The sequence below is a fragment of the Dendronephthya gigantea genome, unplaced genomic scaffold (genome assembly GCF_004324835.1).
Source record: "Dendronephthya gigantea isolate DGI-Jeju-01 unplaced genomic scaffold, DenGig_1.0 000011F, whole genome shotgun sequence".
NCBI lineage: Eukaryota > Metazoa > Cnidaria > Anthozoa > Malacalcyonacea > Nephtheidae > Dendronephthya > Dendronephthya gigantea.
Window position 1 is genome coordinate 2,162,011 of NW_021163021.1, and position 27,941 is coordinate 2,189,951.

The following is a 27,941-nucleotide window of genomic DNA, read 5'->3' on the forward strand; positions in this document are numbered from 1 at the left end:
CAACTTATTAAAATCACACAATCCCATTCTAAAACATTCAAAACAAGAATCAATATCTTTTTTAATTCAACGTTCTTCAACAGCCCTTAAAAACTCAATTCGGAAATCACGATCTGGAATTTCACAAAATGGAATACGCTCTCATCCTCGCGTAAAAATGGAAAGGGAATCCCACTTCGAGAAAATAAGCATAATCTAAACTACCATAATATATATTAGGTGCTTTCACAGGGTAATAACCGGAAGAAGAGTAGTAAAAACTGTAAATGTCATAGACTTTTCTGCTCCTCTAAAAATCCCGAACACCTATAAAGAATAGACGTTTCCCGCCGCCATCTGGAATAACTTTCCTTCTTTCCGCATTTTATTGATACCATATTCATGCATCAACATTATTCTTCGAGAACAGACCATATCATTCATCACGCTAAAAAATCAATTTAACTCAGTCAAATAGAATATCCTATTATACACATCGTTTCAACATAATTCTTCAAGAACACACCATATCATTCATTGCACTAAAAAATTATCTAATTAACTAGGACAAAAAAAATTTATCTAATTCCGCATCGTTAAAAAATTAAAAAACTCAATTATTCCGCCACAAAATATTTTGTAACTTTTTTATGAAAAGGGGCGGGACTTATCATTTCATAGGAAAAAAATCCAAAATTTTTCTTCATTCGCAACATGGCACATTGCAGGGGTGATGCATAATAAGCATTCACAAGCATAATAATTGAACACTAAATATGGAAAATTGCAATAAATACGGAATTTTCTAAAAATCTCTAATAAAGTATATTATTTACTCTCTTTTCAGGTTACACTCTCCTAAAATTCGTAAAAAACTAAAAATGATTGTTAATAAATCCAAACAAGGCAAAGCGAGACAATGTTTGAAATTTTAAATGAAAATTTCATAATGCAAATCCATAATGCGTGGACAATCGCAATACTTTGCATGCGACATTGTACACATGTTACTTGAGTCATCATGGCGGAAAGTATGCAAATAAAATATGATCTTTGTTCGTTGTTTCAAGATAATAAAGCTGGCAAAATCAAAGCAGTAAGAAGGAAATGTGAGATGAAATCTTCTTCGTTAATTTTACAAGCAAAAAAATGGGATCCATTTCGAAGTGGAACACATGTAAGGGATCTTTATGCTGAGCTAATTGTTCCCAGACATATTACAAATGTGTGGCAAAGTGGCGAACTGCGAGCACTGAAGTAAGTTTTGGCAATTGGGTGTTAACTTTGTCATTATTTCATTCATACTTGCAAATAATAGCATTCTGTGAAATGCTGAAATTTGCATAAATTTACATATTACAAATACTAAAATAGGGCATATGCTTGAGCCCTCTGCCTTGAGCTTAGCTAATAACCTAATACTACATATTGCTGCTATTACCCTGTAGTTTAAGGGGATTTACAGGGGGTTTACCCTCTGTTACCCTGTAGTTTAAGGGGAAGGTTCAGATAGGCCAATGTCATAACTGTATGTTTGAAAACTGACTTCAGTGGTTCAATAATTATTAAAATTTTCCTAGAACTAGAGGTGATGGTAATTGCCTTTACAGAGCCTGATCAAAACTGCTCTGTGGAAAAGAGGACCTCTGGTGCTTATTGCGAGACTTGACCAGCATAGAGCTATTCACCAATCAACAGTTTTATGCATTCCATCCTTATGTTAAAGAGAAGTCAAGTCTCATATCTTTCATACTGAGAATTCTACTACTACTTCTGATGGTGCTTTGGCTGATGGTTATGACAGATTGGATCCTTCTACTAGAGCTCTAGTTGTTACTCGAGAGGCATTACGGAATGCAGTGAATGGTTCCTTTTCTTCCCTTTTCTGTATGTATGCTTTGGCAACTGTGACTGGAATGGACATCACCACTGTTTACCCAGAGAATATTGGCAAAGAGACTAAGTATTCTAAGTTTTTGATTGGCAAAATCTCTCCAAGAGCAGTACATGCATTATTTAAAGGAAAATCTGTTGAAGATGTCCAACTCATCTTTTTGTGGTCAACTGATGGTATTACGACTCTTCCTGGTTTGGATACAACCTTTCAACCAAACCATTTTGTCCCACTTATTCAATTTCAACCCAGAGGAAGTAATGCTAAAACTGAGGTCTCGCAACAGAACAAAGTTTCCAAGGGGCAACCTAAAATTACTGATCTTCTGAAAAAATCAGGGAAAGGAGATACAGTCTCTCAAGGTATGCCTTTGACAAATCTAAGAAACTCCTACATGCCTTCCTATCATGAATGTCTCCCACTCTCCTTAGACTGATTCAGTGACATTATGGTAAATTTTAAATGGGCTGCATTATTTGACAGGGGCTGAGAAAGTGGTAGTCAAAAAAGATGGATTATTGGATACAGGTTAGGATTATTTTCATTGTATACAAGTACACAACACAGACATGTAGTGTATTGTATCAGGACTTAGTGGGTTATGGCAAGTATGTACACTACCTAATGTATTTAAAATTTAAAATATGTGTGGATACTGGAATGAACCAGAAAATGTTTGGTCTGGACAAATTTTTAACAGCAGGAAAATTGAGTTCAAATTCTCCAACAGCAGCAGGAAAACCAAAAAGTGGTATGTATTTTCATGTACAGTAATAATATAGATTACAGTAATGACCAAATCCATTATAGGTAAAGGTGTGATATGATAAACTGCCCTTCCCTAGCCATATTGTGCAATGTGAAATGTAACAGGTTTTACCATTTCATTATCATTTATTAATACTTGAAAGAAAGACTGAATCTGGTCATATCTTGGTCATTTTAGGGCCAGTTAAGCGTTTGCATGATCTTGGTGAACAGGCATTTTGCAAAAAATTAAAAGTTGAAAACTCTGGTGATGTTGATCCTTTAGCCATTGGCAACTTTGTTGGGACTGCCAATGAGATTAATGATGATACTAAATTTAATATAATACAGAATCATTGGCGTCCACCTTCTTCATATATTTTCCCTTTTCCTGAGTTTGGTTCTAACCCAATGAAGCCAAATTGCCGCAAGTTTTCTTTTCAGTGGTTCAGTCGCTGGTCGTGGTTGTGCTATTTTAGGCTTTATGACGGTGCATTTTGCCTGTGCGTTGTTGTGTGCTTTTTGGTAAAGAAGTAGGTGATAATGGCTCGAAGCTTACCAATCTTTTTAAGGAGCCATTAACTAACTGGCAAAGTGCTGCAAAAAGACTTGACGACCACGACAAACATTCTATATTTCATCGCGATTCCATGCTAAGGTTGACACACTTCAACAGCGTAATGTCGGGGGAAACGAAAGGAATAGATGAGGAGGCTGACAACTTGAGAAGTGAGCGAATTGCTTATAATAGAAAGATATTATGTGCAATAGTTGAGACAGTTGTTCTGGCTGGCCGACAAAATATTGCTTTGAGAGGACATCGAGATGATTCGCAGCATTACTCTTCCACCAATCCGGGCAATTTTCAGGCGTTTTTAAATTACAGAGTTAGTGGTGGTGATAAGGTTCTTGCCGATCATTTTAAGAATGCAAAGAAGAATGCCACGTACCGCTCCAAGACTATACAAAATAAGCTGGTCAAGATCTCTGCTAAACAAATCGAAAGCCAAATTATTTCGGAGATAAACAACAGCAATTCTCCATTTTACTCGGTTCTCACAGATGAGGCAGCTGATTGTGGTAACAAGGAACAAATGCCAATCTTTTTGCGGTATGTTGACGGTGATAAAGAAATCAACAAAAGATTCATTAGGTTTGTCGACTGCCAAGAAGGTATGACTGGTCTCGCATTGGCAAATAATGTTGAAGGTACACTTGAAGATGTCAGGCTTCCCCTTCCAAATTGTCGAGGCCAGGGATATGACGGTGCTAGTGCTATGTCCAGCCAGGTAAAAGGTGTTTCTGGGAGAATATTAGAGAAAAACCCGAAGGCACTGTATGTTCATTGTTCCAGTCATCGTTTAAACCTTATTGTTGCCAAAGCGTGTTCAATTCTCCCAGTGAAAAATATGTTGAGTCAGGTACAAAAGATCGCCAGCTTTTTTAGCAGTTCCCCTATCCGCTCGCAGTATCTAAGTAAAAAGATGAAAGAGTTTGGTTTAACCCGTAACAAGCTCGCAAAGCCTTCCACGACACGGTGGGTAGAACAAATAACTTCCCTTGATGGTTTTCTGGATGCATTTGAAGTTATCTACGAAACACTCAATTTTATGCAGTTTGGAGGATCGCAGGAAGAGCCATTTCCCAGATCAGCTAGTGACGCACAGTCTCGTTTTCGTAACGTGGAGAAATTTGAATTTATGGCGGCTCTTGTTATCACCCAACATGTTCTGGATCATACTTTGTCATTGACGGTCCAATTACAAAAGAAAAAAATCGATATTGTGGAATCTATAAAACAGATTAATCTTTTAAAGGATGAAATGGCAAAACTACGTGCCTCTGTTGATTTATTCCACAATGAATACTACAACAAGCTGTTGGAATTAGCTAATAACCTCGATGTGGCTGAGTGTTATCCCCGGGTATGTAAAGCTCAAACGAAATGTGATAATCATCCTACCAGTACAGCATGTGATTACAACAGATTAACAGTAACCATTCCACTTATTGATCACGTCATCACGGAGATTGAATATCGGTTTCCTTCAGAAATGTGCAACCTCTACAATGGTTTTATATCCTTCATCGCAATTTTTTTCATTGTAAGGGAATAAATTGGAAGACCGAGTTCATGAAATTTGTGTCTGCTTATCGCAATGATATGCCTAACTTTAGGGCAATCCATGCAGAGTTAGAGTCGTGAAACCAGTTGGAAGAAAGGGCACGAAAAAGTGGAATACGATAACATTGCCGATACTTTAAGAAACTGCAATGAACTTGCATTTCCAAACATTTTTGTTTTTCTTAAAATAATAGCAGTTATACCTGTCACCACCTGTGAATGCGAGCGTTCCGTCTCGGCTTTGCGTCGCATGAAGACATGGTTAAGGGGCACAATGACAAATGAGAGATTGAATGGGTTAGCCTTGATATGCATGACCTCGGTGTCAACCTTGACAAAGTGATCAATTCTTTTGCGAGACAAAATCCTACCCAAATGCAGTTTTTGGACATATTTGATGATAATGAAGAGAAGCATACCTGAAATTAAACACTGCATTGAATATGTACACTTTATCCTGCTGCTCTTGGGGAACATCGCCTAATCTTAAAACTTAACTTTATAAAATCGACCTAAATTGGAACATTTTCAAGTGAACTGCATTGAATATCTATACTTTATCCTGCTGCTGTTGAAGAACATAGCCAAGTCTTAAAACTTAACTTTATAAAATCAACCTAGATTGAAACCTTTTCAAGTGAACTGCATTGAATATCTGTGCTTTATCACGCTGCTGTTGGAGTCTTGGAGAACATCGCCTAATCTTCAAACTTAAATTGGAACATTTTCCAGTGCCTGCATTGAATTTATTGATTCCGTTGTTATACCACATGATGTCCTGCCACTAATGCCAATTCGCCCAACATGGCAGTGGGGGTATGGTCAGGTTTTCACTGCTTTTAATATGTGCAGTAAAAATTTGGTTATGCCTCTTCTTCCATTACAATTCCACAATTCGCGGAATAAACGGCAGAAGTTGGTGTATATAGGTACAGTATGTACTCTGACTGTTTATTTGTGTTGTTGTGGAGAAGAGGTAAGTTCAATTATATTTCGTTTGTAATTAGACAAAACATAAATGTTATGTTTTGTGATCATAATAGTGAAATATTTTAGTTTATCTAGGTAATAAACTAAAATATTTCATAACATTTCCTTAAAAGTCGGTCATTTTTTCGATATACAATTTGCATTAAAACTTCGCTCAGAACGCTGGAAATCGCATTTCCGATGATCTAATTTCAAAATTTTCCTTCCCTCCTGCACCCCCCCTTACGGGTGAAATCTTAGCTTTTTAGCATCAGTCACCAATTATGCTGGATCCGCCCCTGGCACATTCTACTGCACAACCAACAATTGGAAACATCGACCCTTTTAAAATTATGGAAAGAATTTAGAGTATATACCAAAAGTAAAATGCAAGAACTGCAAGAAATTCCCCTACCATCAACTCAACCTCTGCAAGAAAAAACACACGAAATTCAACATCTGCAACAATTCAACAATATATCCTTTCTAAACTCACCAATTTCGCTTCCTTCCTCGTCCCCTCTCCTTTCAAATCACACACTTTTATCACCGCAAACAATACCACCCCTACTTACCTCAAATTAACCAGGTCAAAATCCAACCCCAAATCAAGTGATAGCGATGGATCCAACACCAAAGGAGAGATCAACTATGGCACAATTCAATCTGATCTTCTCTCACAAGCATTCCATGGAGAGGGAAGCGGCAAAAACATTGTTGCGATGAAGCAATCTATAGAAAAACATTCGGATGAAAATAATAGTGAAAACGGTCTAGAATGTCTTTTTGCAGAAATAAGTGATTCTGATGACAAACATGAAGAATAAGATGAAAACGAGAAAATGGAATCAAACAAGTTAAACAAATAATTAAAAAAAATAAAAGCGGAATTCACTGAACACGAACTTCGTTTGTGCTCAACCAAAGGGTATACAAAAAAAACCCAGCCAAAGTCTAATCGCAAAGTAGAAATAATTACCCGATATTAGTGTACGATCAATGTTCTTTCTCAGCAATTGCAAATCTCTCCTGCAAACTTCGAGATGAAAAAAAAGATACTTAAAGCAATATACAACATCAATCAAGGTATAAATTATGTGAGACACCAAATTGAACTAAAAACAAACCAATTAGAGAAAAAAGTTGTAAAAAAATATCAAGTTGTACATATAATAATAACTTCATATCATTACTCTTTTGATAAATCTTTATATTACAATGTGTGATCCTATGATTTCATTTCGCGAAGACGAAGGGGAATTTGAATACTTCTTTTTACAAATGCAATGCGAAAAAAAGGAATATATAGAAGAAATAAAACAAATCTTCCTACAAAAACACGAGACATATCTATCATTCTTCAACAAAATTATCTAGTCGCATACAAAGAAGCTGAAAATTACCTCATCAATTTATGCATTCAAACATACTTCCCAATCACAATGAAAGATTGTGAACATGAGATCAACGAAAAAATTTTTTCAAAAAAATACGGTATTAAAGGTAGCATTATTGCAAAACAGGGAGAACTAGATAAAGTGAAACAGTTCAAATTCTGCCACCCGGATAATTTAAAAGCAGTGGATTTTCATCAGACTGTCAGACATTAAGAGCTCGTACTGGGATAAAGTATGTGGACAGCAAAAAACCAAAGATGAAAAAAAGGGGAAAATAATCATGGAGTAATTTCACAGATTGTATGATTTCAACAAATGATGACCACGCCCTACCAGCAGTAACGCCGCCAGAAAGAAAAAAAACCGAAAATTTAAAAACCGCGAAAATTTTCATTAAGAAAAGGAAAAAAATGTTTGTGGAAGTAACAAACACATAGTATATAAGGATAATAAAACAAACAGACATTTCATAATATCGAAAAACACTCTTTTTTTACACTAATTGCATTTTTTTCATGTACACATACGCTGGGATGCCATCGTCACCCATCAACGTCATCTTATCCATTTTTTTTATTGACTTTATGACAAATCGTTTAATCACCTGCAATAATTTCATATTCATTTTGCAAAAAGCATCAAACCAGCACTTCACTTGAATTGCAATGCGAGATTTACTAAACAGTTTTATTTCATCATGTCAGTGATATCCTTCAATGCATCGGTTTGGTTCAGGTTTTTTCCCACGTTTGAATTGCATTAGTGTCGTTTGGCAAACATAATGAACTAATATAGGTATAATGCATAAGTATTATTAAACCTGTGAGCTCTATTGACCTTCATGACAAATCGTTCAACAACTACAATCATTTCATATTCATTTTATAAAAAGCATCAAACCACCGCTTCACTTGCAATGCGAGATTTACCAAACACAGTAGTTATTATATTACATAATCGCATTTTTTTTGTCTACACAATTACTTTGTCTACACTGGAATACCATCGTCACCCATCAACCCATCTGTTTTCTTTTCCCTCACCTTTGAGTTGCGTTAACACTTTGACCGCCAAGCCTCTGCACAATATAATACCCCTCACCGCCAGACTTTTTGCCCAAATTTGACTAACTTTGAACTCACACAAAAAAAAATTGGCATATAATTATACAAATATATTTCTACCAATAGAAAGCCTAATATTTCAGCTTTATTTTGGTACCATACACTTCATATTTTGAATACAGAAAAACAAATAAAACAAATTTGAAAATACCACATTTTGCAAAAGATTGCCAAAAAGTTTCAAAATGTGGAGAAAAATACATTTTTGTCTCAGCGATGAGTTACTGGCTGGCAGCACAAGTTTGAGTATTTTTATTAGTATTAGTTTACTTAGGCCATGCTAAAGCATTGAAAAAGAGTGTGTAGAATATTTTTTTTCAGTCTTCTACTAAAAATATTTGTTTTTTAGTGTGATAGTGAGTAAAACAATCACCCTTATGTAGAGGAACATGACAACTGCAACATACATATCTGGTTTCTTTCCTTTCACCACGTTTCTGACATACACAACATTTTTGAGATGGATACTTTTTCTTAGAGGTTGCTGCAATTAGGTCCAAGGTATGGGTTCTTATGTTTCCATCCAGCCTGGTGTTCGGATCACCAGCTGGGGCCCGTGGGGTTCTAACTGGTAGGTGCGGAAGGGGTTGTTCATCATGATCTGAATCGGTATCACTAACAACTTCAACAGCAGACAAAATGAATGTTGGAATAACTGAAAGAATAAAGTCATGCAAAGACTTGCACTTTCTCTCAGGAATTCTGTCTTTATATATAACAAATGCATTGTACATGGCAATCTGAAAGAGGTAAAATGTGAACTTCTTCGTCCATTTCACTGATTTTCTTGTGAATGGGTAGTACTGAATGCACTCGTCAAGTTTGTCCACACCACTCATGCTTTTGTTGTATAGAGCAATACACTGTGGCTTTTGCATCATTACCCCATCAGGTACTCCTCGCTTTCTCACTGTCACTTCAACCATATCATTCTCACCTATGGTTGTAATCATCTTGACAACACGCTTATCGCGCCAGGCAAGGCACATTATATCATCTTTGTGCTGAAATCTGATATCACCAACTTGCATGTTACCAACAGTTGCATTATGTACAGCTGGGGGTTCACTCCTATTAGCTCTCAACGTACTACAGGTATGGGTCCCTTGTTGTAACAGCATTTCTAATAAACTCACTGAATTATAAAAATTTTCTATGAAAAGTTTGTGGCCTTGATTTACCAGATTGCCAAGCAAAGCAACCAGTTTCCTTCAGGGTGCTCCCTGTGCCACAATAGGGCTTCAGATTCCAGCAAATGGTCAATTATCGGACGGGCTTTGTAAAGACGATCATTACAATCAGGCGGACATTGCTTGTTGTCATTGAAATGAAGATATGACAGAATAGCTTCAAATCTATCTCTTGCAATCACTTTTGCAAACAATGGAGTTTCAATGAGATTGTCTGTTGACCAGTAACTCTCAAGTGTTGGCTTGCTAACAATCCCAGTAAGAAACATCAGACCTAGGATTTTCTGTAGTTCAGCAAGAGAGACCAGTTACCATGCTTTGGATCAGGAACATCGTTTTTGTTTACCATTCTGCTTTTGGCTATGAATGGTCTGCTCAGCGTATAAATTGGTCTGTTTTACCATATGTTCCAAAATTTCCTTGTCCATGAAAAGTTCAAAAAATTAGACTGGATCATCATTAGATAAGTAAGAGGTGGCAGCAGAAGGACCAGGATTGCCAGTGAAAGAAATTTCTCTAGCTTGCCAGTTATCTGCCCGCCAATTACTTTCAACCGGTGCTGGTCTTCATTGGTTTTGATTCACCCCCCTTGCCCGGCCTATACCACGATTACCAGTTTGCACTGTTGCAGGAGAACTGACCTGTGGGCAAGAATGAACATTAGTATATAAGTATATCATATGTAGTATATATACATCAACATTAGTATAAAGTATATAATATAAACATAGAAACTAGTATATTATTTACATACCAACAGACTGTGTTGTTTGACCTATACAGGGTGTATCAAAAAAAATGTCCCAAATGTAAAATTTCCGTTTTTCAGGATATTTTGCAGAATTTGGCAATTTTTTGTGTTCCTAGAAATAGTTAAGACTTATCTGGTATACCTAGGCCAAGTTTTGTTTTTCATTTACAAAATTATGTTACCGGGGGGGGGTGGTTCCTTTCCACTGATATTGAGAGGGCTTGCGCGTGAAAATGTGAAGCTGAAATTGAGATATTATTTAGCTGTCTAAAAGTAGGAAAGCTTTTTAATAAACTGTCAAAGTTTCAGGAAAAATAATGCAAACTGGGAGCAACGCGCGGCCCCTAAAAGTGACAAATATTTCATTGCGCGCACGGTGGATTAAATGCATGGTTGATTTTAGCGTGACCGATCTCATGCAAGGCTGTGCAAATGAATAAATTAAAGCGAGAGACTGAACAAGAAGACGAAGCGATTTAATAACAAGATTTTTATTCTTGATGTTAATCCTCAACATTTCTACCATTTCTTTCTAAGCAAACTGCGGCTCGTCTAAGCATGGTAAACACTGAACGGCGAACCACATTTGTCTGTCCTGCCTCAAATTATCCATTTCATTCGAAATTCTTTCTTGCAAATCGCCTACGCTACTACTGGCAAATCTAGGCGAATGGACAGACAAATGGTTTGCTGTTCAGTGTTTAGTATGTTCAGACAAGCCGCAGTTTGCTTAGAATGAAATGGTGGACATGCTGAGGATTAACATCACGAATAAATCGCTTTGTTTTTGAGTTCAGTTTCTCGCTTTAATTTATTCATTTGCCCACCTTGTACGAGATCGGTCACGCTAAAATCAACGATGCATTTAATCCACTGCGCGCAATCAAATATTTGTCATCTTTAGGGCTCGCGCGTTGCTCCCAGTATGCATTATTTTTCCTGAAACTTTGACAGTTTATTAAAAAGCTTTCCTACTTTTAGACAGCGAAATAATATCTCAATTTCACCTTCACATTTTCGCGCGCAAGGCCTCTCAATATCAGTGGAAAGGAACCACCCCCCCGGTAACATAATTTTGTTACTGAAAAACCAAACTTGGTCTAGGTATACCAGATAAGTCTTAACTATCTCTAGGAACACAAAAATTTGTCAAATTCTGCAAAATATCCTGAAAAACGGAATTTTTACATTTGGGACATTTTTTTTGATACACCCTGTATATAAACTATCTATACTTTAGTATATAGGCCAGGTAGGTAATAGTTTCTTATATTTGTGCAGCTTGAGTTCATGTTTTAACCCTTATGGGCTAATAGGGTTGATAACATCAGTTTGTTTTCACAAAGAAATAATTATAATAACCCTAGCTTTAGAACAAAGTGTTGGGCATACTGTGTGATATATACTGTAGCTTGGTTTTAGATATCAAAAACACATTCAGACAATGCTAGCATTCAAAGAAAGTAATACTTACAATGTTTGTAGGGATGACTGCTGTGAACTTTGTGTGTTGGATTCATAATTGTTAGAGTCGATATTAGAAGCTTGTTGTAATTCGGGTTCATCGTTTGAACAACTGTCTGAATACTCTTCATCGTTATCAGATAAATTGGAGGCAAAATAATCATTTTCTGAGTCAGAATCAGCAAATAATTCCAAAACTTCGGCAACTGAAATTCGAGAACGCTGTAAAGAAGCCATTGCTAAATTGCAACATGAGCACTTGCTCGCAAAAGACAGCTGCGTTTCGTTTTGCGAGGCAGTAATTCATGTAACAAGGCATCCTGGAGTTCCAGGGTACACTTCGGGATAGCTGTGTGACTTGTATGACAAAATCGTTGAAAAACGGAAATTTCCGTCTTTGGCGGTAAACAGTTGGGAACCAAAAGACAGAAATTTCCGTCTTTGGCAGTCAAAGTGTTAATCTTGTTTGGTAAATATAATGAACTAATATTAATTAGTATCATAACTTGTGGCGTGCTCTTTTTTGACACTAATTGAATTTTTTTCGTCTACACATACACTGGAATGCCATCCACACCCATCAATTAATACACTGTCTTATCCCTTTTTTTTAATTGACCTAAATTTTAATGAACTAATATAGATATTGTAGTGTTTGTGACGTATCAATCACGTGTGGGAAAACACATGGAAGTCTGGGGAAGCGAGAGAGAGAGGGTTTTGAAAAAGCATAGTAAATAAAGCAAGGAAAAGAATACTATAACTGGCGACAAGGATAATAATTAAAAAACTAGGGATCCAAGGATAGTGCAAAGTTTTCATGCCCTGTAATACCTAAGCAACCAGACGTTTGTCCCAACATAGACATTTTGACTTATGCCAGTAAAAATATAACGAACTAGGTTAAACATTAATCAAAAGGAAATTACTCAAAGTACTCAAATTACGTTAGCCGCGGATACTGTCACTATTAAGTTATAGCTAATTTTAGTTGCCCATGTAAACCGGCCAAACCGGGCGCGATTTTCTCAGTGTAGTCTCTTTTCTTTCGTCAAACAACTGTGACTACATTCACTACATTTATATGATGGCTACAATTTATCCGTCACTTCATAAGAATAGCCAAAATAGTTGCGTTGTAAATAATGTAAATAGACCGCGGTGCATATTATGTATATGATGTGGATACTTCGACGCGTAAATCGATACAAAACAATATACTTATAATCAATACTGTATACCGCCAAAATGATTTGATTACTGCACAAAATGTCCGTTTTGTATAGTATCATTTATGTACTGTATGCAGAATACCAGGTATCGACTTGCTATCGACATAATATACATTCGTGTAAGAGTCTATCAATACATATTAAACAACACAGCATCGTTTCTTCCTAACCTCTTAGCTCTATTTATGGAATAAACCTTCCAAATTATATTTGTGTTGAATTGAATGCTTGTAATTCATAACATAAGTTGATAAAGTGCGTAGATTCTCAATAAATTGCTCGATTTTTACGCCCGGAATGTTTTGAAGCAATGCTCGTTGCTCCTTGTTTCTTTACATCGTGAATAATGTTCAAGTCTCTACGGCACATGCGCAGTTGCGACGTGTAAGAAAGAATCGGGTGTTTCGGGGGGTAATTCTGTGCAAATCCCTTTAAAACAAAACCCAAACCGCTGAAAAGCAATGCTTCAAAATTTACAGTAACCGCCAAAATCCCTCAATATTTTGGTGAACTTTGCAAAAGGGGTATAGTGCATTAATAAATAAAGCAAGTTAAACTGATTTATAAACCTTAAATTACTGATCATACACAAAAAGTGACTATATGCATAAATCAACCTAACCCCCGTAAAGTTTACACTATGACTGACTGACTGACTGACTGACTGACTGACTGACTGACTGACTGACTGACTGACTGACTGACTGACTGACTGACTGACTGACTGACTGACTGACTGACTGTCTGTCTGTCTGACTGACTGACTTACTGACTCGTTTGAATTTTCGCCACTCATCACAATACTGCAAAGTTTCTCAAACTTTGCACTAAAAAAGAAAAAGAGAAACGCACTAGAGTCTAGCAACACTCATATCAATGGCAAAGGTCCTTGATTTACCTGCAATTCAGCCCTTTGTTGTATCTGACACGAGCTCCTTGGCACAAGTTGGGAAAAATGGACAAAGTCACTAGATTATTATATTTGAGCTTCAGGTATCTCTGATCGAAAGCAGAAAAGTGCTATCTTACTTCATTTAGCCGGTGCAGATGTACAAGAAATCTTTGAAACGTTGCCGGATACTGTTTAAACTGTCATTTAGCTTGCTTTTTGATCTATTTAGCCAACGGATTTTCTGTTGAAGTTTTACAACTCTGTTTGCAAGAACATTGTTTTTGCTGCACCTTCTATCTTTTTCATGTCACATGACATGCAAATGTGACCCAGCACACTTCCTTTTTTCACACTGATCTAATTTTTTGAAAAATCTGGACAGTCAATGTTACGGTACCCCCGTCTGTAGAGCCTTATTTCTTGCGTAAACAGGATGTGACGTCATTTTTTGTGATACTAAAATATGATAAAAGTGTGCTGGTTCACGCTCCTCCCCAAAATAAATCACATCTACTACTATGTTCACGTCCCCCCCCAAAATAAATCACATCTACTACTATGTTTAAACTGTCATTTAGCTTGCTTTTTTATCTTTTTAGCCAACGAATTATTTAGCTTGCTTTTTTATCTTTTTAGCCAACAAATTTTCTTTTGAAGTTTTACAACTCTGTTTGCAAGAACGTTGTTTTTGCTGCACCTTCTATCTTTTTCTTCTGTATCATTTCTAGGTCAATTGAGCGAAATCCTCTCTGGTGCTCTTGGCGAAAAAATAGAGCACAATAAACCTCTTAAGAAGAAACCTGCCATTGAAATATTCTCACAAACCACTGTGACAAAGTTGAAGGCAACAACAATTGCTTTATCTTCTGACCACAGTTCTTCGTCACATGGCGTCTCGTTGCAAGCATTGCCTGATTTCACTGGGATGTTTAACAACTGCTCAATCAGCAGTGTCAAGGTAAACTTTAATTTGTAATATGTTTAATATTTAAAGACAATAACATTGTTTAAATCTGTGTTGTAGTTTCTCACAGTTGATTGACCAATTGTTTACAAATCCTCTCACAAACTTGCAACTTGGGAGAATTTAGCTTTTATATCTTTGCAAATTAATATTTCAGTGAGTGTTTTGCAAGCTTTTCTTAACTCAAGCAATATTCCGAAGTGTTTGGATCAGGCCATCCAAACATAGAAACCATTAAGTAATTGTATAATACTAGACATTTTTGTTTAATGCTTTTAAATAATGTCTATTAAATGTGACTATATTTAAGCAGCTGCTAATTATCATTACTGCAAATATTATGTTATGATAGAAAGGTCTTTCAATTTCAGTTTTCTATGGTGCTGATGTAATTGACTACTGGATGAAAGCAAAAGAGAATATGTTGTTAACAAGAGGAAGTATGAACCAATTATAATGTAAGGAAATACTGGGTTCATTTGTAACAAGACGTGTAATATTATCATAAACTGTTAATGTTGTAGAGAGAAACCATTGCCTATGTTGTGGGAAGCTAAATAGCTAAATACATACATAACTTAGTTTCTTGCAGGAACTGCTAGAATTTGACAAGGTAAGGGATCCAGAGCTAGAATTTGACAAGGTAAAAGGTCCAGAATCCGACCTATATAAAGATTTCAGAGAAAGTACTTTGAGTGAAGATCAAGTTCCATATTCCGTCAAGAAAAGCGCGATAGATTTGCATAATTTCATTGAAAGATGCAAGGAACAAACAAGTTATTTTAAAACCCGCAAGTCAAGATTTTTAGAATGGCTGAAAGACAACAATGTCTTGTCATCAAAAATAGTCATTAGAGGAATTTTGTGCATGCTTCAAAGATAGCTTCTACCAAACACGTTTTCAAGAATTTGGATCAACTCGATGACCAAAAGGAACAGAGTGAAGAACAGGATGATGAGATATTGTCAATTTTAGAAAGTTCAGATGATAAGGTAAAAGATGAATCTGAAATGGACTTCTAAATCAATGCAAAGCTCTCTTTATCATTTCTGTATGATGTTTGATGTACATGATAGGTCTATACAATTTGATTTATTTTTTGCGCACAAACATAGTGTCTGCCCCTGTACAATGCGTGGAAACATGCATGTTTTAGTTTATTAAAAGAAAAATTAAAAAATGATATAACAACAAATATTAAATTAATTTATTAAACCAATTCCTGCATCCTCATTGGTCAAAATTCACTGTCTTTGAAGTGATAGGGACTTGTTGGTGACTATAGCTCTTTGCTGTTTTTCAAATAAGGAATTTGAATAATATTCTTGTACATTTGCATGGTAACATCAATAATAAAATTAGCTTGTGTGTACACCATGTAGATATTTAATACTGCAAATTTATCCCGAGCCGGTGCAAAGCGCCATACAAGGGTACTAATTCCACCCAGAGATTAGGAATTACACATAGGTATTCTGACAGAACATAGGCGAATCCAAAGTTGCCCAAATGTCATGGATGTTCAATGGTCATGGTGCTTGTACGCACGCGCAAAATTTGAACGAGACTGGTATTTAACAACTTTCTGATTTGCTAAGAGAAGAAGTTTGTATTTAAAAGCAAAATGTCAGATATTTAACTTTAAAAAACTTAACATTTTAAAAAACTTTTTTTAAAAAGATATTTAAAAAAATTCAAATCACTTTTTTAAAAAAAAAGTAAAAAACTTTTGATTAAACTTTAAATTCATCACTTTAAAATGGGAATAGAGAAGTTGAGAAACGAAAAGATGGGGAAAAAGCAGGTAATCATGAGGAAAGTTTAGAAAGAAGAAGAGTAAACAACAGAGCCTTGTTGAATAAAGAAATGCAAAAGGAAAAGCAGTGTCGGTTAGCAAAGCAAAGGGCTGACAACAACATGTGCAGGTACAGGAAAAGAGGATGTCCCATTTGGTGGCATGTTGATTATCCTAATGGGGGATTTTGGCCAATTACCTCCTGTAGGCGATAAGCCAATGTACATTGCAGGTAATTGATCTGTAATCAGTGACCATGGTCACAGAATGTATTTGACATTTGATTATGTATTCATTTTAGAGCAGGTCATGCGACAGATTGGTGAAGACCCAGAAGTGCATTCAGGGCGCTATTGATGAGAATGAGAAATGGACAAGTTACCGAGATGGACTGGAGACTCTAAATACAGCACTCCAGACCTAACGTTGCAATTGATCAATTTAGTGATGCTATTCGGCTGTACTTTGATAAAAGTGTTGCTGAATATAATTATGAGAAGTTGCTAGAGATTGGATAAACATTCAAGCAAGGCATTCTGGTCGGGGTGCAACTGCGGCAACATCTGATGAAGCAGGTGGTTTGGAAGCTGTTCTCTTTTTGTCAACCAAAGCAGAAGTGATGATGACATGTAACCTTTGGGCAGAAGTCGGTCTTTGCAATGGCTCTTTTAGAACTGTTTAGCAATTTTGGTTTGCAGAGAATATGGGTCCACCAAATCTACCGATTGCAGTACTGGTTCATTTTCCAGCATAATCTGGCCCTGCATTTCTACAAGAATGTTCAACCTGTATACCTGTGCCTCCAAGACTGTTTGAGTGGATGGCTGATGGAAAGTATTTGTCAAGACAACAATTGCAGCTGAGGTATGCAATGACGATACACAAGTCCCAAGGACAGACACTAACCAAGGCTGTTGTTGATTTAGGTAAGGAGGAGAGAGTTGCTGGCTGCACGTTTTGTGGCAGCATCCAGGGTAAGGTCGACGTTCCAGGTATCTTGCTGGTTTCGTACGCCGCCCTTTGTCATCAAGTGACTTGTCAGCTAGAATCAGCTTTACTGAACAGACATACACATCAGTGCCTTCGTAAACCTCCACGACTCTCGCAAGTTGCCATAGACTTCTTGAAGCTTTATCCTTGGTCATCACGATGTCTCCAATCGTGGAGTTTCGCCGTAGTTTTCTACATTTTTGTCGCGCTTGCAGTGTTAAGAGATATTCCTTTCTCCATCAAACCCAAAATTCATTAGCGAGATGTTGAACACGTCTCCATCTCTTCTTGCAATACATATCGGTGGATTAGAATACTCCAGGTGGGGGTAGGAGAACTTTGCTTTTCATTGTTAACAGATGATTCAGAGTTAGTGGACTGGGGAATTTTGGGTTGTTGATAAATTCCACCGTTAGGGGACGACTGTTCACAATCCCTTTAGCTTAACACATGAATGTTGTCAGGGCCTCATCATTCAATTGCGTTCCATTACTTTTGAGCATCGCGGATAGCATGTTACGAACCGTCAGAATTTGCCATTCCCATACTACACCTATGTGACTAGCTGAGGGAACATTCATATTAAACTCGAACCAGTCGCAGTTGTGCTCTAACAACTCTTGACGTATTTTGACTTGGTCGAATTCCTTCAAGGCTTCCCTGAGCTCTCTTCTGGCACCAACCAAATTTGTCGCCTGATCACTAGGTAGTTGTCGAATAGGTCCCCTCTGAGCAAGGAGCCTATGTAGTGCATTAACAAGCGAATCCGTCTCTAGAGTTGCAGCAACTTCGATGTGAACAGCTCTAGAGGCCATACACGTGAACAGTACTCCGTACCTTTTCAATTCCTTACGACCTTCTTCAATAACAAATGGTCCAAAATAATCAACTGCACAATTCGTAAATGGGGGCACAATCTCCAAACAATCAGGCGGTAGCTTCGCCATACTTTGCTCTTGTACACTACCTCGTAACTTATGCAAGTAACACATTCACTAATAACACGGGAAACAACTGACCAGGCGCCAAGAATCCAATATCCGTTTGCTCATCATCCCAACCAAGGTTCTGTCGGCAGAGCTCTTGCAGAATCAATTTTCCTTCTAAGAGAACTGGTGCGACAAATCCCAGAGAATCGAATATCGAACTCACCGTCGACAAAATACCACGTCTTGTGCACGGCTGTTCCTTGAGGGCGATGGTAAACTTAAAGACATCAGTCTCGATGGTCCATTGAACTTCAAGACCACGCTTTGTTAACTCGGTATCTCGATCTAACTGCGAATTCTTCACTTCATCTGCATGATCAGCTTCTGGAATCATTTTGAGAACCTCTTTACGGTTCGAAGTGAACTTGTGTAGATTGAATCCACTCCGATCACACATTTCTTTCACATCGTGAACAAGTTTTACTGCTTCTTCAACAGTTGGAACTGATTTAAGACCATGGTCAACGTAGAAGTTTCGGCGGAGAAATCCGGCTGCTGCAGTGCTCAAGGATTCTTCATTATCAACAGCTGTTGCTTTAAGAGCATAATTCGAACAACCAGGAGATAATGTTGCCCCGAACAGGTGAACTGATATTCTTGGGGTGGCTTTGACGTATCGCTGTCTTCCCACCACAAAAAGCGAAGAAAATCTCCGTGTTGCTCTGGTACCTTCACTTGATAAAACATTGCCTCAATATTGCACATGACTGCAACAGGTTCTTCACAGAATCTACAGAGAACTCCAGTCAGATAGATTGTTTGTCAAGTTGGGTCCTTGCAAAAGGTGGTTGTTCAGAGATTCGCATTGGTATTGAGCCAAGCAATCAAACACAACGCGGATTTTATCTGGTTTTTTCGGATGATAAACTCCGTGATGCGAAATATACCGAACTAGTTTGCTATCGACAACATTTCCCCTTGCCCTTGTTTAACTTCTAAGCGTAGCCACAACTTATGATTTTGTTCATGAATTTCACATAATCTTCGCGATATTTGTTGTTGGACTCAAGTCTCCTTTTCAGCGGTTTGAGTCAATTTAAAGCTATAATACGATTTTTTGGCAGGTTAGCTGCCGCATCATCTTTCATTGGCAGAGGGATCTCGTACCGTCCATTTTTGTGGAGGATTCCATTCTTTATGATTTCGAGAAATCTTCTTCTCTGTCTCGTTCTTCTATGCCCTGCCAAATTGCGATAACAAGTTTGACATTTTTGTCCTAAAATCTCTTTTCATTATTGAAAACCCTTTTCTGTGGGTTTCCTCAAACAAATGCCAAGTTGTTGTTCAGGAAGGGAAAGATAATTTTTGATTTCCAATGATGCAGTTTGTTGGTTTTTCTGTTTTTTACGTAAAACATTTTCTATTGTTTCTGTGCCAACTTCTGGGCGTTGTTCGCAAGCCAAATCAATCCCTTCACTGATTTTGATGTTCGAAATATGTTCGTTTGGGTCTTGTGAGGACATTTCGATTTTCGGTCAGTAAATTTAAACAAAACTCACCAATGGGTGTTATTTTACTGTAACAGCCGCAGCGCAAGCTGTTTGAAACGACGACGATTTGCCTAACTCGCGACGCATTTTAGAGTTTGAAGAAACAATTCAGGGATATATTTTACAGTCAACAATTTATTAGTCTTGACCAAGTAACAACCTTACTCCTCGAGAATCATTAAAGTTGTCGATTATAGTTGTCGTAAACTGAAAAAATGAATATATAAAACTAAGTTCATGCATTCCTAATTAATATACCAGCAAAAACTACTATAACCGTGTCTTAAACTAAAGGAATAATAAGCTATACAGATTATGAATACGTATCACATGCACCAAAACATGTTCTAAAACCGCTCAATCTTATCATGCACGCTAAAAGACTAACATGCCAAAAGAGAAACTACAAACTAACTAAATCACAATTGTAAAAGATAAACTTACATAACAGTCCCTCCTTGTCGAGGCGAACGATGCACAAACCGAGATGTTCAAACAGATGGATGAGTTACGAAAACTTGTTTAAAACTTTTATTAGAAGTTTTCTTGACAAATACACATAACCAACTGAGCGAAAAACAAGATTGTGCAAACCTTTACCTGTCCCAAATGGGAAGTGGTTACCGCATCATAACTAGCCACTAAGCTGAAAGCTGCTACAATTATCTTGATTATTTGTAAACACCTTCAAATTTATACTAAAACAATTAATCGCCTCAGGGTCTGTGATCACAAGCCTATATTCACTTTGCCTTTGGCTCAGTGAATATTTTGTGATATAAATACATGTGCAAAGTTTTAAACAGTAATTCCTTTGTGTCGTTTGAATTCAATCACGCATGATCTGCTCTGATACTCTATAATAATTACACCCCTAAGTTAGAAAAGGTAAGCATATTTTTTTATTGCACACTTCCAATTGCTGAATTGAGCTAAAATTTTAACTGTGTATCATTTTTAGTGCAAAGTTTGTTTGAAAGTTTGTTTGCAGTATTGTGATGAGTGGTGAAAATTCAAACAAGTCATACATTCAGTTAGTCAGTCAGTCATAGTGTAAACTTTCCGGGGGGTAATTTAATTTATGCTTATAGTAATTTTTTGTGCATGATCAGTAATGTAATGTTTTTAAATCAGTTTAACTTGTTTTATTTATTAATTATCTATCCCTTTTCCTAAGTTCCCAAAAATATTGAGGAATCAGGCCTGTTACTGAAGCATTACCAAATTTTGAAGCATTAATTTTCCATGGTTAGCAAACTAAGAATACATTACCATCCTGTGTCCATGGTTATGATGTCTTACATAAATAAATGTTACATGTTGGTGTTTTATTAATATTTATTTATAATGTTACATGTTTATTGATATATAATATATGTTGTAAATAATGTTATAATAATGTTACATTTTGGTTCTTCATATATATTTAATATATCTATTTTTCAACAAAGAGTAATAGACCTTACTGCTTTAACACTTTTTAGTGTTATGGAAACAACCCCAAGGCTATACAGCAATGTAAACTATGTCTTATAAAGAATGATTTACTAATAATGTATGAGTCGACTAGCTCAAACAAGGATGAGCAGTAACGTCTATTGGTTAAAATTTTGGTGTTTTTACATCTCAAATTTAAATAAGAAAAATTTACCTATAAATGTTCTGTTCTTTTGTTCCGTGGGCAATTTGCAACAAACTTCTCAGAATGAGATGTGCTTTCTCTCATATAATATAAAGAACCAACATGTAACATTATTACAACATTATTAAAGATCAATAAACATATAACATTATAAATAAATATTAATAAAACACCAACATGTAACATTTATTCATGTAAGACATCATAACTATGGACACAGGATGGTAATGTATTCTTAATTTGCCCTACACAAGTCTGGTAACACTTTGTCCCAGTGGCCTTATTTTGGACAACTTCTAGGAAACAACCCCAAGGCTATATAGCAATGTAAACAATATCACTGTGTCTTGCTCTTTGCACCAGTGTCCCAATCTGTTGTAACAGATGGCTCTGATTCCTCACTATAGGACGCGCTTTCTCTCATAATGAATTACCGACATAATTCCCTATATTCCCTATATTCTTGACAAGCATCTCGATTTCAGCGATTTTTGTTTGTCAGGATGATTTTGAGCACACGTACCATGGTACTGCGGTTTCATCCTAGGTGAATGCGTAATGCTTTATATTCACACTTCTGCGCATGTTGCTCGCGTCAGCTAAAAGCACGTTCGAGCGTTTCGAATTTCAAAAGTCGAGCCGAAGCAGGAGCGGAGCGTACATAGGTAAGTTTTTTTTATTACAAATCATGTCAAATTTGCACTTATTCGTTGCTGGAAGCATTCATCAAGGTAGCGAACGGTTTAGTGACATTTCACGCGGAAGACAATGTTCTTTTATGAGTTTTTCAGCGTTATTATTTGCTCACTCTTTGCCGATCGAACAGTGGATCCCACCCATCGTAGATCAAATTGTTGCTGAAGGAGATCGGCTTTATCTAGATGCTTTTGCAAGTAGGTCCATCCCAGACACAGAGACGTTGTCCTTGAACTACCTGCCCCGCGAGATTCAATGGCGCCTTGACGCAAATACTATGCAAATTTACACAACCACTAGCCAAACAAACGATTCGCTTATTTGGGCTGAATCGAAAACAAATGATTCGCCTCTCTGGGCGGATGTTGAGTCGCTTCTCAGGGTGACTAATTCTGATCTGTCGGTGATAGATCAAAACTCGCGAAACAACACAACTCTATGGTTAGTAAATTACAAAGAATTTTATCAAGGGAGAACTATTAATGCGTTTGACGAGGATGAAAATCACAGCTTGTATTATACATTACGTTCAGCTTTGATGAATGCTTTCGCAAGCAATGATTATGCATTCATAATATTAGAAGGCTTTATTATGGCTTTAATAAAAGATACAGATGGTATTTATTTGTTTGATTCTCATTCACGAAGTGTTTGTGGTATGCTTGATTCAAATGGTACTGCTGTTGTATTGAAATTCAGCAATATTTTTATGCTAGAACAGCATTTGTATACCCTCTCATATAAGTTAAATAGCAAATTTTTTGAGGTTGTACCTGTTGAGTTTCACATAGAGCCTCATGCAACTGATGCACCTAATGTAACAAAGGTGCAAAATGAAACTGAAAGTCAGAGACAAAATAGGCTTCAAAAAGCTAGAGAATATAAGAAAAGAATGATTTCAAATGAAAGCAAAACTGACAAAGAAATCAGGTTGCACAAAAATAATGCACTTCAGAAAATAAAAAGGTCAGAACAATCTCCATTTGAGAGGAAAAAAAGGCTTGATAAAGTCAGGGAAGGTATGAAAACAAAGCGTAAAAGAAGTCAGCAAGTACCTGTACTTTCTCAGGAAGATTATTTAAAAGAATTTGATTCTGCCAAACATGGTAAACTACATGAACAAAGTTGTGCTAAATCATTTATGTCAAACTTCCATATTTCAATTAAATTTTCCATTTTTCAGTGTACTGTTTGTCATGAGGCATGGCCATTAAAATCAAAACTTAGGTCACCAGACACTTACATATGCTCACGGTGTAGTAGGGACAAAAAGAGTCCAAAAAAGTTTTCAAAAGAAAATTCTATGATTCCTTCCCCAATTCCTCCTGAGTTGCAAGGTTTGACTCAGGTAGAAGAGATGTTAGTTTCTCGTGCATTACCTATAATGAGAGTTTATATTAAACCTGGTGGCCAACGAGGTTATTCTGGGCATTGTGTAAATCTGCCCCAAAATGTGAATGAACTTGTATCTTCCTTGCCACGGTATCCAAAGGACCTATCTGTGATCATTGTGAAGGTTAAGGGTAAAGAAAATACTTTCAAAGATATCAATGTTAGAAGGCAAAAAATTCTTGATGCCTTGTTGTGGCTTAAACAACACAATCCATGTTATAAAAATGTAGAAATTAATACTCAGGCACTATATGAATTGCCTGTTGATGGGATTCCATCAAATCTTTTGACTGTGGAGACAAATGATGATGATGTCACTCATGAAACTGTTGGAAATGATGTAGGTCCACCAACTAATAACTCATCTGAAGACACTGTATATGATAATTCTACTGATGTGAGTAGTTTCTTACCTGTTGGTGAAGAACACCAACAAGAACTAGATGCCATAAGAAATCAACGCATTTCCTACACTATTCCCTGATGGAAAGGGAGATCCAACAAATCAAGCACTCCAAAGAAATGTTCCTCTTTCAGAGCGAATTAAGCATCTTATAAAATTTGCAGAAAAAAATTATGGTAAGTGGGTATACCGATTTTCTAGTCATCCAAGATTTTGTTACTGGGCATTTAATATGATTCAGAGAATGAGAACTTTGCAACAAACTGGCATATTTCTGAAACAGAATCCAGGTGAAGCACATCTTACTATTGATGAGTTGCAAGAAATGGCAGCTAGTAACAATTCTGCTGCCTTCATTTCTAAGGTCTCTAGGTATGTTGCCAACATTGCCGGTTCAAATGCGTATTGGCATAAGATAAAAGAAGACCTTAAAGCAATAATAACAAATGTTGGAACACCTACACTGTTCTTTACTTTTTCATCAGCTGATATGCATTGGCCTGAACTTCACTCATTGTTTGAGGGGAACAATGACAACAGCAGTGAGGCAAAACGTCAAAATGTCATTAATAATCCACATCTTGTTGACTGGTTCTTTACTCAAAGATTAGAGAGCTTTATTAAATACTGGTTGTATAATACTCTTGATGCAAAATGGCACTGGTTCAGGTATGAATACCAAGGTAGAGGTAGCATACACTGCCATGGCACTGCTAAACTAAAGAATGATCCAGGATTATGTGAACTCACTCAGATTGCCTTAAAAGGTTTCTTAGCTCAAAAATGCAAAGATGAGCATGGCATAGATACTGCAGAACAAAACCAGGATATTGAAGCTGGTAATGAAGCAGCTGGCATTGCATGTCAGTATGTTGATTGGTTGTTATCAACAGTTAATCCTAACTCACCAGAAAACAATATGTGGATCAGGCCACAGGTACATCCATGCCAGAGATCATATAAAGATATTCCTGAAGAAGAACTAGATTCTGATTACATTGATCTGTTGAATACAGTTCAAAGGCATACCCATTGTAGTACTTACTATTGTCTAAAAAAAAAGCACAATGATTCTGATTTAAAATGTAGATTTAACTTCCCATTTGAACACTGTTCACAGACAAAGTTAGAATTTGAACAAGTTCACACTAAGAGTGCTGAACCACATTACAGAGCAAAAATTGTCACTAAAAGAAATGATCCTAGACTAAACAATCACCAACAGCTACAGCTACAAGGCTGGAGGGCAAACTGTGACATTCAAGTTGTGATTGATCATTATGCTTGTGTTGAATACCTTACAAAGTATACTGCTAAGGGTGAGCCAAGGTCCCCATTACTTAAACATGCATTTAATTCTATTGTCCAAAATGTTTATGTCAACAGTGATCCACACAAAGCTATTAAAAAAGTTGTAATGAAAACTCTTGGTGAGCGAGATTATTCTGCTCAAGAAACAATGCATCATCTATTATCATTGAAATTGCACAGCTCCTCATTCAATGTTGTTCCTGTGAGTCTAAATGGCTCATGTAGAGTACATTCAAACCAGGCAGTTGATAACGATAATACAAGCTGTACAAACAATTCACCCCTGGATGTTTATGCTAATCGTCAACATTATGATAGCTCACCAGAGACAATGAACCTAAACTTTGTGCAGTTTATGACTAAATACAAAGTTGATAGTGAAAACCTCATAAAATTGCCAGACAATGTCATTCCACGCATTTTCCCAACTTATTCTTCCAATCCAAAAGGGCCAAATTTTCCTAATTATTGCAAGTATCAGCTGTTAAGATACAAACCTTGGAAACATACCCAAAATGATGCATGGGGTAACCAAGAATCATGTGATGAAGTATTTATTTCTCACTGGCAGCAATTTTTGCAAACACCCTATGCTCAAGCTAATGTCCCAGGGTGGCTTGATAAACTTGAAACTGTTATCTTAAGTCAAGGAGAAACTGAGAATTTCCCTCAGGAACAAGACAGTTTAGATCGTGAAGAGTGGATGGTCATATCTGATCTCCTTACTCCATTTGAAAATATTGAACAAACAGAATCAACTGACTACTGCCATCAAGACAGAGCTAACTACACTGATCAACAAATTGGTGAAATGCCTAATTGGATTCCTACCATAAAAGAACAATCAAGTACTACAATACAACAACCATATGATATTGTAGACATAAATAGTTTCAGTAGAATGCAAGAACTTGCATATAATATTATAAAAGCACATTTTCAAGATCAATCACCAGTAAAAGAACCCTTGTTTCTTATCATAATAGGTGAAGCTGGCACTGGCAAAAGCTATCTTATTAATGCCATTCGTAATCTTTTGCAAAGTAAATGTGCAGTAACTGCTACAACTGGAAAAGCATCTTTTAATATTAAAGGTGTTACAATTCATTCCTTACTGAAACTACCAATAGGAGCAAGAGGTAACAAAGATGTCAGGACAATCTCTTTGTATATTACAAGAAAGCCTTAATGGTATTGATTATATTATAGTAGATGAATATTCTATGCTCGGACAAAATACATTTGGTTGGATTGACAAACGTTGCAAAGAAGCAACTGGTCACCATGGTCATGTTCTTGGAGGGAAATCTTTCATTTTGACTGGTGACCCAGGCCAGTTACCCCCTGTTGCAGATAAAGCACTTTATCATCCCAAACCATCAACTGCTATTGCAGACCAGGGGTACCAAACATATAGAACGTTTGAAAAAGTAGTTAAGCTTACTGTTAATCAAAGAGTACAAGGTGCCAGTATAGAGCAGCGGCAATTCAGAGACTTGCTTATGAGATTACGTGTTGGTGATTCCTCATCCACTGATTGGGAAATGCTTCTGACAAGGCAACCAGCAAATATAAGTGATCTAACTCAATTTGATGATGCTACTAGATTGTTTTATAGTAATGACCAAGTTGCGTCATATAATCATGATCAACTTATAAAACTGCAACAACCTATTGCTGTTATTAATGCGTACCATTCTTCAATAACAGGAAAAAAAAATTCTCCTGCAGACATGTCAGGTCTAGAGCCAGTAGTATTTCTAGCAAAGGGTGCAAAAGTAATGCTTACAATGAATCTTTGGCCATCTGTTGGACTCTGCAATGGTGCTACTGGAACAGTAATTGATTTTAAAGATCAAGTTGACCAGAGACCACCCCACTTGCCTATAGCTGTAATTGTTCAATTTCATGAATACAATGGTCCATCCATCAGTGATACATTACATTCATGTGTTCCAATATGTCCTGTAACTGTCTCTGCCCAGCTCTCTGAAGGTGTCCATGAGAGGCAACAATTGCCTCTCAGGCTAGCATATGCCCTTACAATACACAAAAGTCAGGGGCTTACACTTCCTAAAGCCTGGATAGATATATTGGGAAATCAGAAAAAACTGCTGGTATCTCTTATGTTGCTATTAGCAGAGTAAAAACATTGACATCCTCTGTTATTGAACCTATGACATTTGAAAGGTTGACAAGCATGAAGTCTTTAGCAAATTTGAAGTACCAGCTAGATGAGGAAGAAAGGCTACATAATCTAGCACACGCAACATGCAATGAATTTGACCAGGCATAACTTCATATCAAAAGTAATTTCTTTTACCTTCTTTAAATTAAAGTATTTAATTAATGCTCTATAATGTTTCTGCTTATAGTTACAATACAAAAAACGAAAATGAATCAACAACCAAGTAAGTATTTTGTAGGATATTGCTTGAATATTTGTTATTAGTACCAAAAGTATGCCAGTTTTATCATTGCAGTTATTGTGGTAGTTTGTTTTT

The 27,941-nt window shown here is 36.7% G+C and overlaps 3 protein-coding genes across 3 annotated transcripts; 2 read left to right on the forward strand and 1 right to left on the reverse strand.

Annotated features, from left to right (window-relative positions):
* Positions 1 to 3,300: 3,300 nt before the first annotated feature.
* On the forward strand, positions 3,301 to 4,737 carry LOC114518674 (52 kDa repressor of the inhibitor of the protein kinase-like). Its single transcript, XM_028538679.1, has one exon. It carries the CDS (start codon positions 3,301 to 3,303, stop codon positions 4,735 to 4,737), a length of 1,437 nt encoding a protein of 478 aa, XP_028394480.1.
* Positions 4,738 to 8,552: 3,815 nt separating this feature from the next.
* On the reverse strand, positions 8,553 to 9,356 carry LOC114518675 (piggyBac transposable element-derived protein 4-like). Its single transcript, XM_028538680.1, has one exon. It carries the CDS (start codon positions 9,354 to 9,356, stop codon positions 8,553 to 8,555), a length of 804 nt encoding a protein of 267 aa, XP_028394481.1.
* A 15,002-nt stretch (positions 9,357 to 24,358) lies between these two features.
* On the forward strand, positions 24,359 to 27,584 carry LOC114518676. The gene is made up of 2 exons (XM_028538681.1): positions 24,359 to 26,576; positions 26,647 to 27,584. Exons 1-2 carry the CDS (start codon positions 24,359 to 24,361, stop codon positions 27,582 to 27,584), a joined length of 3,156 nt encoding a protein of 1,051 aa, XP_028394482.1.
* The last annotated feature ends 357 nt before the right edge of the window (positions 27,585 to 27,941 follow it).